The sequence below is a fragment of the Mus musculus genome, chromosome 7 (assembly GCF_000001635.26).
Source record: "Mus musculus strain C57BL/6J chromosome 7, GRCm38.p6 C57BL/6J".
NCBI lineage: Eukaryota > Metazoa > Chordata > Mammalia > Rodentia > Muridae > Mus > Mus musculus.
Window position 1 is genome coordinate 89,800,157 of NC_000073.6, and position 12,276 is coordinate 89,812,432.

At 43.1% G+C, this 12,276-nt stretch overlaps 1 protein-coding gene across 6 annotated transcripts in view; it reads left to right on the plus strand.

The window, feature by feature from the left end:
- The window catches only part of Me3 (malic enzyme 3, NADP(+)-dependent, mitochondrial), a 222,076-nt gene that overhangs the window by 167,873 nt on the left and 41,927 nt on the right, over window positions 1-12,276 (plus strand). For all 6 annotated transcript variants that reach the window (XR_003946371.1, XM_006507189.4, XM_017321926.2 and 3 more), the window contains one exon: window positions 6,491-6,594. Coding sequence is in view for 5 of the 6 variants with exons in the window: in XM_006507189.4 (XP_006507252.1) it covers window positions 6,491-6,594 (104 nt within the window). In the remaining variant the exon portion in view is untranslated. The remainder of the gene's footprint in view (window positions 1-6,490; window positions 6,595-12,276) is intronic.

Consider the following 12,276-nt stretch of genomic DNA (forward strand, 5'->3'; position numbering starts at 1 on the left):
AAGAACATATAAGCACAACACTAAATGAACACTGGAGAAAACATACATACATACACACATACATACATACATGCATACATACATACGTGTCTATGTGTATATTATATATACATACATATATAATATACATGCATACATATGTATATATAATCTAAATACACATAGACACGTATGTATGTGTGCATGTGTGTATGTACATATGTATATATATAATTAAATATGAAGTTGAGCTCATAAAGTGGAGAGCTAAGAGGGAGCTGGGTTTGGAGATGGGAGATCATGGGGTCGAAATGATGTAAATACGATAGTGGTGTATAAAATCTCAAAAACAAAATGTGTGTGTGTGTGTGTGTGTGTGTGTGTGTGTGTGTGTGTGTGTGTTTGTTTTTTGGGGTTTTTTTTGTTTTGTTTTGTTTTTGGCTGAGATCAATTCTCAGCTGTAGGAGAGGAAAGCTTGGCCTTATCACTTCCACTGCCTAACACAGTACAGGGAGAACACTGCTCTGACGTGTTCTAATGTCCAAACAACCCAACTACCGATGTGGATGCCTCTATGAAAGAAAATTAAAAAAGAAAAAAAAACCCTCCACCTCCCGAGCACCAGCAATTCAATCAGTGTCAGAACCTCCCTCTGGGCTTCCTGCTGAAGACAAACATGTGCCGTCTACACCCCTGAGCCTGAGTCACTTTTACCTGCCAACACCAAGGACGTCTGGAAAAATAAACACATGAAGCAGTAATTCCATGGTAGGAGTGGGGGGCAGACACCCCAGGTTCCCCTCAGGGAAGAGGAGCCTTGTACTCATGACTGTGTGTGGATGAGACCAAGCACAGATGGTTGGTTATATTGTCCAAGTAGAAGGGACCAGAAACAGTATCTCATATAACTCCTCCACTCTTCATAGGAAAAGCAGCCCAGAACATAAATGGCTTCGAAAGGATTAATTCCCAAACCCTCCTCACATGGCACTCTACTGTGAGGATCTCTGAAGCACCTCCAACAGGCTTGGCTGTCTGGTTGCCATCCTGAGCCCCGAGAGTTTTCTTCTCCCTAAAATCCTGAACCTGTATTCATCTCTGAGGGAGATGCTATGTGGTCCTCAGGAACCTACTGTGTGACTGAGAGCACCAGCCTCTGCAGATAGACTCGGGTGGAAATTGACAGCGGAGCCAGAAACCTTGACTTGGTGGGAATGAGTAAGTCAGCTGCTCTGTTCTCAGATTTGTAATTTCTTCCATTCTCCAAACTTATTGTCTCTGTGTCTAGAAGACTCAGCTTCATCCTGCGGTACTACCAGAGAGCTCACTCTGCATGAATGCCTGAGGTTGCTGCCCCTCTAGAAAGCCTTTGCAGCTTTCTCCTAACTTAATTTAACTTTCCAAGAAATCAGTAATAGACATAAGGATGGTGGAGGGGAGGGTACTGTGGCTGTGGAGTGGACCCAAGCCATGACCTTCTGGCCACATAGGTGTTTTGCATGACCTCTTCAAGTGCCTGTTGCTAGTCAAGGTAAATGTTTTTTCAACCAGGAGATTTATCTTCCAGTTTAAGTACAACCCTCTGTGATAAGTCCAGAGAGGAGGAAAACCTATTTGTTTTCCATGACATTTTGTCTCTAAGGAAAACCTTAGGAAGGAGAGCTAGGCAAACAACCCCAGAGTGTATCCAAGCCTCCAACACCCACCACACAGGAAGAAGTAACAGTTTGCTTTCTTTGGGTAAATTCCTTTACCTACAATTCTAATCACTGACTTATTCAATTCCAATAGGGACTTAGAAACCATCTAGCAGAGAGAAAAGGTTTAGGCATCAAATACTACTTAGGTACCAGGAAACCTTGCACACACTAGAGCTTGAGGATGAGTAAACTCAGGCCCTATCCTGTTCTAAAACAATGACTTCCTCCCTTCCATTGTGACCAGTGGGTTTTTTGACCTGGGACAGCTCATGTCACCTTTATAACCCTCAGAAATCCATTGGGAGGAAGCTGAAGTTAGTGATTTCCAATACCAAAATTTTAACTCTGGCAACTTAGGCCAGTAGTGATGCGCTGGCAACTGATATCAGCTGACACATTTCACAGACTTGCTGTGCGCTGACACTGTGTGAATGATCTTTGGGGAGATGTAAATGAAGAAGGAACAAAACTTTCCTCAAGAAATCACATTATGTGACAGGAATCATTATTACCCCTTTTCAACAGAGAGAAAACAATAAAACAGAGAAAAAAAATATATTTCTTGCTCAAAACCTCTGGCTTAACTGACAGGGTGTGAACTCAAACTCAGATTCATCCAGTTCCAAAGCCCAATAACAGAGACCTGATGCACCTTGGCAGCTATTACTAAACTTCCCTGGCAAGAAACAGACAGAGGTGAGGACAAGCAGCTGATGCTTACTTCCTTGGTCCCCACAAGATCAGGTGATGGGGAGGAAAGGACCCTACCATGAGAATCAGTCTGAGCGAGGCTCAGTCTCAGCCACTTCCTCTTGGCTCTGTGAGTTTGGGCAGTTTATTTAAACCACTGAACTCCAACATCCTGATCTGTAAACAGGAATGAGACAGTCAGGCCCTGGAATAATTCAATGAGGACATTTCTTCTTGCAAGCTCTATGCAAGCATAAGACACGTCTGTCTTTAGTACCATCTCTGTGTGTAAGTTTTCCCCCGTTTTTGTAGTTAGTTTTAAAGTATTTGAAGCATGGAACATTTTATTATTAAAAAAATAAAATATAAAGATGCCCTCAAAAGGTTTTTAGAGCCACTATTCATTACTTTTCTTGTTCCTCTATAGATAATGAAAAGAGGTGATGTAAGGGAGGGAGGATTGCTTTTGTTTTGAAAGGGAACTTGTCCATCATGAGGGAAGGCATGGAAGCAGGGCCTTATTACACTGCATCCACCATCTGGGCTGTAATATGGGTCTGGGTGAGTAGGTTAAGTAGTATGTCAATTCTTACAGATGAGCAAAAGAACCACCAAAGCTGTATGGCTCAGAGTTCCAGACTCTGAGGTGAAATACTGATTATTCCTCTTACTAACTGAAGGTCCTGGGGACGGTGGCTTAACCTCTCTGTGTCTTGCTGCTCCATTGATTTCATAGAGAATAATAAATAATGAAACCCATTTCTCAGGACCTCCTGGAAATACGTGGGTGAGAGCTTCATAAACGGAAACTCCAGAAGAATGAAAGGAGAGAGCAGGAGTAGTCGGGAGGTCAAGACCTTCAGGCTATACAATGCTAACAAGGCTTCCCTAGAAAGAGGAAAGGAAAGATGGAGAGTTACAGACTCTGCCTGCAGTACAGCCCACAAGAAAGGCTAATTACAAGTCTCCAAGCAAAGGCGATTATCATATGGCCTCATTTAGGAGGGATTCTCTGCCCTGATCCTTCTCGCCCCTCATCTCATCGTTAAGCTATCTGGAGAGAATATGGATGGGTGATGGTCCTTTGACTGCACTCCTGCAGCAGAATCTGCTTAGAGAGCCCAGAGTCTTCCTGTGGCCGTGGGGAAACCTGCCTCAGCATGGGACACATCAAAGGCTTTAAGAGCTAGAATGCTTGTCGCCATTTATACCAGATGTTGTCATTCTCATATTCTCTCATGCAAACACCATAACCAGAGTGTGGCTGCACTCTCTCCCCATTGGACAGAAGAGAGGAAGACTCTGAAAGGTGATAAAAAGCTTTCCCCAAGTCACAGCAACCTGTCATGACTGAGGTAAAACCTGACTCATGTCACCCTTATCTTCATATCATGCAACAGCAGCTCAGATGGGGATGACACGATGAATTTGTCAGTGAGCCCTTGCTTGGTTGTATTAGACACAATAATGTGAAATTCCAAGAGGCTATAGCAGATGGTTGTTTTCTGTTTCCCAAACATTCCAGCCACCTTTCCCTCGATCAGCCTCCAACCTCCAGCCTTTCTTTGTGCTTGTCCTGCCTCGAAACCCAGCTAACCTGTTAGAACCTGAGCATCTTTTCAGGCCTGACCATTTTCTCCACAATACAATCTCAACTCACCTTTCAAGTTGCTTTTCCACAGTGTGTTCCTGTGCTACACTATTTCCCAAGCCAGTGCCACTTGTCTCTGTGACAGTTCACTCATCCACACCCTCAGTAGACCGTGAGCACCTTTGAAGTATCAATCATTCTCACTAATCATTATCATGCTCCACGCTCCAATCAGGAGTGCCAATGATCAATAAATACATGGTGGTTTTTTTTTTTATTCTATGAGTTGCACATACACTGTCTTGTGTAAATTCACAAAGTTTTAATTACTTTTTGTTGCTGTGATAGAAATACCATGACCAAAAGTACCTTTGTTCCAGAAGGCTAGAGGCCATAATGGTAAGGACAGCATGGCATGGCGTGGGGCAGGGCAGGAAGCTGTCTGCACACATTTTATCTGCACACAGGAATCATAGAAAGAGAAATAGGAAAAGGAACACTGTTGTGTTTTATAAAAATAAGGAGAGAAGGAATTTGTTTGGTAGATTTGTAATCAGGAGTGGGGCAAGAGGATGCCTCTGAGGGTCCATGCTGAGGCATCCCTTCCCCCTGAGGGGGCGGCCACATGACAGTATAGTATAGAACAGAGTTTATTCAGGGCATGGGGAGGGGAGCTGAGAGGGTAGTAGAGACAGAGAAAGGGAGAGAGACAGACAGAGAAGACAGAGAGAGAGGGGGAGAGAGAGGGGGAGAAGGAGAGGGAGAGGGAGAGGGAGAGGGAGAGGGAGAGGGAGAGGGAGAGGGGGGAGAGGGAGAGGGGGGAGAGGGAGAGGGAGAGGGAGAGGGAGGAGAGGGAGAGGGTGAGGGAGAGGGAGAGGAATAGAGGCTAATCATGAGCACATGGAAAGAGAGGAGAAGGTGAATGGGGAGAAGGGGAGCAGAAGAAAGGGGTCAGAGCAAGAGAGCGAGAGAGGGGGGGTGGGATGAGCAGTTTATAAGTGACTGTGAGTCCAGCATACCTGACTGTTGCCAGGTAGCTGGGAGGCAGCGCCTAGACAAAATGCTAGCAAATACAGCTATAGACCCTCAAATCCCAACTGCAACGATGTGCTTCCTCCAGCAAGGTTTCACTTCCTAAGGGTTCTGCAACCCAACCTCCAAAGTCACCACCAACTGGGGACCAAGTGCTCAAACCTATGAGCCTATGTGGGATTCCTCATTCAAATCACCACATGCCCCTATAGCAACTACCCAGTTTTCTTCAGTTGCAGCACTTCAGTTCTATACCTTGTATAGATTCCTGTACCATTAAGGCAGTTAATCTATGGGAAAGTTTTACATAGGGATATCTCATGTTACCCTTTTATAATCATACCCACATTCCCTCTTCCTCTCCCTAACTTGTGATGATTGGTCTTCATCTCTATAGTTTTGTCATTTCAAAGACACTATATGGGTGAAATCAGGTGGAATGTAGTCATCGGGCTGACTTTCTTTCACATCATATGTCTTGAGATATGTCTAGATTTGCCAATTAACAGACATTAGTTTTTCAAGAGGTTTTGTTTTGTTTTCTTTTGTTTTGGATTTGTTTTTTGTTTTTTTGGGGTTTTTTGGGGGGTTTTTTGCTCTTATATGATGAAGCTTCTGTGGATATTAAAATAAATGAATTAATAAATAAATGAATTTATTATGCATGAATTAACCTGCTGACCCATAGGGATAGAGATGAAATAGGATGTTCAGTGGGAGCAGCTAGTCAGACCAATGCAAACACGAGAAAAGACCCAATGTGCATGTGGCTGCTGTGACTAAGGGCTAAGGTGAGCATCATTTTTCAATGAAATTTCTAGTTATATCATTCTGCCTTCATATCCCCAACACCTAGCAATGTGTGAGGTGTGTGGCAGGTAAGATTTTACTTAAGATGAATGAATGTTTTATAATTCATCTTAGGGGCAAGATCTTTGGATGAGGCCCCATTCACCAAGGCAGATGCTACCTACAGTCAGTTTCAGAGGTTCTCAACCTGGAGCACTTCTACCTTCAAGAATACCTGTAGCAATGTCTGGGGACATTTTTATGGCCACAAGTGGAGGTGTTGCTGGATCCTTGTGGGTATAGGTTGGAGATGCTGCTAAATATCCTATAATGTTCAGGTCATCTCTCAGATTAAGGAATAACCCAAGCTAAAGTGTTCATAGTGACACTATTAAGAAACCCTGAAAGAAACCCAAAGTCTACAGCCAGGACTTGAAAGAGTGTCCGATGGAGGCTCAGCTACATCAAAGCATTGTTCATTCCTAAAAATGGGATTTCACAGGAATCCTCCCTCAGACAGGGACTTGGCCTCCAGACTCTTCCAGGGATTACCCCTAGGTAGAGGTAGAGAAACAGAGGCAGAGTCCTGTGCTCTTCTCTCCTCCTGCCTCCAGTTCTTCCCACTAAACCTGGGCTCTTGCTTTACAGGAAAAGATAACAAAGTGGGAAGCATGGAATGGGTTTGGTAAGTGGATGCTCTCTATTCCAGGAGCTTCTTAGAGACCCTCTGTACATCGGCCTGAAACACCAGCGTGTCCGTGGGGAGGAGTATGATGACCTGCTGGATGAATTCATGCAGGCGGTGACAGATAAGTAAGTGGACCATGCTGTCCCTTTTGGAGAAAGCACCTAAGAAGTGCCATGGCCAAGTCAAACCCTTTGGCTTTGGAAGAATTACAAAAGAGGCTGTCAATGAATGCTTTGGGGGGAGTCTAAAAATTTCAACTTGACTCGAGCATCTGAAAATCTGGAAGCCATGTGGGCCCTTCTACGGGGTAACCCTCAGGGAGACACTGATGTGGAAGTAGCTAAGTTTCTGTTGTTCCAGGAAGGAAATCCTCTTGGTTTGAGCTGCTCAGAGTAGTTTTCATGAATCCAGATACTGCTCTTCTGATGAAAAGATGCTACCTTCCTGATGAAATAGCTATGGAAAGGTCATCATGTTTGTCTTCACACACACCCTCACCCCTCTTAGGTCAGTTAGGGGGGTGTTAATAAGTCAGAAAAGACCTGATGCTCAAGATCCAAGCCTTCTAAATTTAGGAAAGCCCATGTCTTCACTAGAAAGCATAGTGCTGGCAGCTCTGCCCTCCACTCCTGCTCATTCTGACAGCCATCATGGCTACCCAGACCTACTGGCATGTTACAGCAGGGAGTTCCAATAATGCTTTCCACACACTGAACAATCCAAAGCTTCTAAAATTCAGTGGACAATGACATAAAACATTTCCTTCTCCCTTGAAAAGAGATAAAATTGTATTGTAGTTCAATGGGATGGGACAGATGTTACAGAAAAGAGAGAATTCATAATGGCACACAGGGTGGAAGCAGAAGTTTGAGTAAGCTAGAGTATCGGGGATCAAATGCATACCTGGGGAAGCTTAGGCTTTAAAAGACAGAGTATATCATGGCAAGAGAGGGAAGGCAGAATGGGTAGGTGAAGAGAAATGATGAAACAGATGCATCAGGCTTGAGATTTTTCTAGACAAGAAGGGAATTGAGAGTGTAGTCCAAGGAATGATCAAAATGGTATCCCAAAGGTCTAGGCTGAAGAAGAAAAATATGGACATGGAGAAGCAGAAAGTAGGGAAGAAACGAGGAAAAGTAAAGGGTCAGTAGACCATAAGTCCTAGAAAGATTTGAGAATCTTTGCATTGGCTACCAGGCAGAATAAACTGGTTGAAAGGAAGTGATCCTCTGAAAGCTCTATGTTTACAGTCAAGATTATAGAGGAAATGTGTCACTGGGCTATGGCCACCAAAGAAGCTAATTCACAAATTGGTACATTTATTAGAAGCACAGTATCTGGAACAGAGGAGGTGACTGCCACTTCACTCTTCCTTTCCAGACTATCTTAAATGCCACCTTCAAGACCAGACAAAAGATGCTAAGGGCCATAAATTATTTAAAGTACCTTTAAAGAACAATAGTCATGACAGTTCAGGGAAAGGAAATGCTTGCTTTGGCTGTGAGCAGGCTCAGAGGCCACTCTCTGTGTATCAAGGAGCAGAACTGCTTCTGGACACCTGAAAACTATTCTTCCAGAAGAGAACTGGATTTACCTCTGTATGACCAAAAAGGACTAATGGGTACAATGCTAACAAAGGCCCTTGTAGGCATAAAGTGAGTGCCACAATACACTGAATTCTGGATATGAGTTCTCTGTCACGGAAGGAACTCTAGGATATGTTGTTTGGTGTTTTGGTAGTGATCCTATGAATGGGCTAAAGCTGCACATGCTCTTGAATGTGTCTCCATACTCCATTACTCTAGTTTGACCTCTTAAGAATACCATGAAGCTGGCTTGAAACTAAAAATGAACCCCCAAACAGAGTTACTAATTTAACAGGCTGGCACAGAGCCTTACCAACCTAAGACAGAATGGCATTGCTTTCGATAATGCTAACTCCACAACAGGTAAGGAAGGCGCAGTCTTATTTATGAAATAAAAAAGGGGGAGATGTGGAGAGCCTTTGGGGACCACTGGGCAGGAATCTGACATTGGTCAAGGACAAGGAAATGGGCTTCAGGCAGGAATCTGACATTAAGGGCATGACAAAGAAGTAAATTCAAGCAGGAATCTTAATCTTAGGGTGGAACAAAAGAAGTAGGCTTCAATCCGGCGCACGCCTTTAATCCCAGCACTCGGGAGGCAGAGGCAAGCGGATTTCTGAATTAGAGGCCAGCCTGGTCTACAAAGTGAGTTCCAGGACAGCCAGGGCTATACAGAAAAACCCTGTCTCGAAAAAAAAAAAAGTAGGCTTCAAGCCTGAATATGACTTTAGGCCGGACAGGGAAGTAGGCTCAGATGTTTTGATCATCCTGATGGGCCTTTGGATACAGTGATCACGGGGAGTGATCATGGTATGTTGTTTATAGCCTGGCTTGTTCCTTGACTATTTGTGTTCATTGTCTTGTTTGTTCCTCATTGCACTGACTGCCCTTAATACTTGCACGTAATTAAAATGGTATAAACTCGGATTGAGAAAAAATTAAATCTGCCTCAGCCTCAGAACTGGCTGGGGTCATGCTAAAAAAGAAAAAAAAGAGAGAGAGTGCCATGCTGGCTGGCAGGTCTCTAGATGACAAGGTCACTGTCTCAGTTCAGAGTACCTTGCAGGACTCTGAGGTGAACCCAGTCCATCCACTCCACATGCAGGATGTTTTCTATAACACTTTGTGACCTGACCAAAGGGAGTGAGATTGCTTTAGAGAGCCTATTTTTTGGCTTCCTGTTTCCAGGGTTCATTGCTAGCTTATGAGTCAGTAGTCGTTCTATGATTTCCTCAAAGAGAAGTCTTGCTATTCATGTGAGAAGGTTAAATAAACTAGGATGTAAGAGGCTCTTCAAATCGTCATCAAAATCAATTCACAGCTCCACAAACACACAGGCAGTCCAGGGTGAACCCTTAGGGAAGGGTGTGCATCAGCCAACAGGAATGTGTCCTTCAGCAGAAGAGATGATGGCTTGACAGGTCATTGTTTTGACTTTCTAGCAAGCTAGAACAGATGTTTCTGTAGATATTGTAGTTGGAAAATGAGCTGGTCTCCCCCAGGTACTCCTGGGAATGTATTAGTCTGGAGACAGATTGCCTGGTCTAAGGGTGAGTCAGGAGTCCTGAAGCCAAACACACTGCATTTTAAGAAAGAACCATGAGAAACTGTGACTCCTGCCTTCAATGTCCACATCCCTGCCCAAACATCCTGACAATAAAGGGCTTCCTCTTTCACCTTTCCCTTACAAACTGACCTGTCTATAGATTCTGAGCGGGAAGTATTGATAAGGCGCAGACCCTATCCTGAAGGTTGGCCACTGAGGAAGACCCACCAAGGCAAAGCAATATCCAGTTAAGTCTGTGAACTACAGTGGCTGGGAAGAAGCTAGGTTAGTAGAGTGATTTGCCTCCATGCTCTGTGGCCCTGGGTTCAATCCCACACAACCGTAATACCAACATTTAAGCAGGATGATCAGAAGGTCAAGGTATATGAGTTCTATATAGTGAGTTCTAGGCCAGCATGGGTTACAAGAAACTCTGTCTCAAAATAAAATAAAATTAAATAAAATAAAATAAAATAAAATAAAATAAAATAAAATAAAATAAAATAAAAATCTGTGAACCACAATAGAAAGCTGAGCACAGTTTCCAAAGTAGAGACAAATTGGCATTCCAAGCACTCGCCATTCTAGCATTCCTTCTCTCGCTCTTATGTGGTAGGACCTGAGGCATCATATCTGAGTACCACATATTGATGTGCCAAGTTCTCCTCAACGGTTTTTGTTTATTTTTCTTATTTCTGTTACTTACAGGGAATTCTCTAGTTTACGAATGCATGTGGAAGCCCAGCTCCATCTGACTTAAACACTGTCTGATGTTACCAGCAGCTTCCACCTCTTGGCAGGCCAGGAAACAAAGTCACCTCTTTTCCTTTTAGTTCCACAAATTCTAAGGCCTTTGGAGGCAGGATGGGGGTGGGGAATTGTAGAGACAGGGTTTCTCTGAGTAGCCCTGGCTGTTTTAGAACTCAGTCTATAGACCAGACTGGCCTTGAGTTCACAGAAATCCACTTGCCTCTGATTCCTGAATAGGCGTGCACCACCATGACCAATCTTAGCTTCACAATTCTAAATCTGTGGATTCTTAAGCTGCGTGGGTTCAAGTAAAAAGGAAAGCATAATTGTATAGACCTTTACAGTACAAAGGAAGCCATCTATGCTCCATGAAAGGCATATCCTTGTCTCTGTCTCTGTCCCTCTCACTCTCTTTCACACACACACACATACACAGAGATACACATGGTTCACAGCATAACGGAAGTCACTTTTCACAATTGATGATCTTTGGAGATAAGTGATAGTTATAGACAGCTCTGGATTTCCCATTCCTGAAGTCAACCACTCCACAGGTTCATGTCTACTGCCACCTTTCAAACACAATGTGCACCCTTGGTCTTCTGGAGCCAAGCTCCTGTGTGCCATCATGCATTCCCAGTGCCCTTTCAGACCTCCCCATCCCAGGTCCCCTCTGTAGCTCATCCCTTGTTTCTGCCCTTATGTAGTAGTTAAAAGTTCCTGGGAAGTCACAATTTTGAGTAGTCTCGAAAACAAACAAACAAAAACACACCAGACTGCTGGGACCTGTAAGGTCCAGACATCCTCAGTTCTGTCAACCTGCAGTCACACAGTAGGTCTTATGACTTGTGTCTTTCGGTTTCTTTTCCCAGCACATGTCTAACTAAGCCAGCAGCTAGGTATCTGCCGTTGAAGAACAGAGGAAAAGAGTGGGGAAGCAACTTCCTACAGAAGGTAGTGAAGTGCAAGCTTCCAGGAAAAGCAGCTCTGCTTTCTTAGGTGGCTTCAGTCTAAACCAGTCGTTCTCAACCTGAGGGTCATGAGCCCTTTGGGAATTGAATGACCCTTTCACAGGGGTTGCATATCAGATAGTTATGATTCATAGCAGTAGCAAAGTTATAGTTATGGAATAGAAATAAAAATATTTTTATGGTTGGGATCACCACAACGTAAGGAGCTGTACTTATAGCTTGTATCTGCTTTATGATACATAGAAGTGACCGTGCTTTATCAGAGCTGTTTTTAATGATGTGGCTCAGAATGTTTTCTTTCCAGATGATGATTGAGAAGCTAATTTAAAAAAAAAAAGTGCCAGGTACTAAAAGAGTAACAGAACTGTGCTGTTTTCTGGAGTTTTGTTTTTACTTCTTTTTTTTTTTAATAGAGTGTGCTGGATGTCTCTACAATTTTGTTCAAATGACTGCAGAACCTGGAAAAGCTGTTGCTTTTATTATACATATATTGATGCATAATATACTGCTATTATTGGTATATATATATATATATATATATATATATATATATATATATATATATATTGAATATTTTGGAAACTTTACCTGTGCTGTCAACTTTGGAAAAGAAGTATCCCAGTTTACTGTGTTGAATTGGCATTATACAGAAATTAACAGACATATTGGTCTAGAAATGTTGAACTTAATTTTTCTCCATTTGCACATGGGTAACACACTGTATTAAATATGTAAGGTCTTATCCACACGGGTTTGATTACAAAAACTAATAAAGTATTCTCTAAATTAAAAAAAAAAAAAGCCAGGCAGTAGTGGCACACGCCTTTAATCCCAGCACTTGGGAGGCAGAGGCAGGCAGATTTCTGAGTTCAAGACCAGCCTGGTCTACACAGTGAATTTAAGAACAGCCAGGGCTCCACAGAGAAATCCTGTCTCAAAAAAAAAACAAAAAAC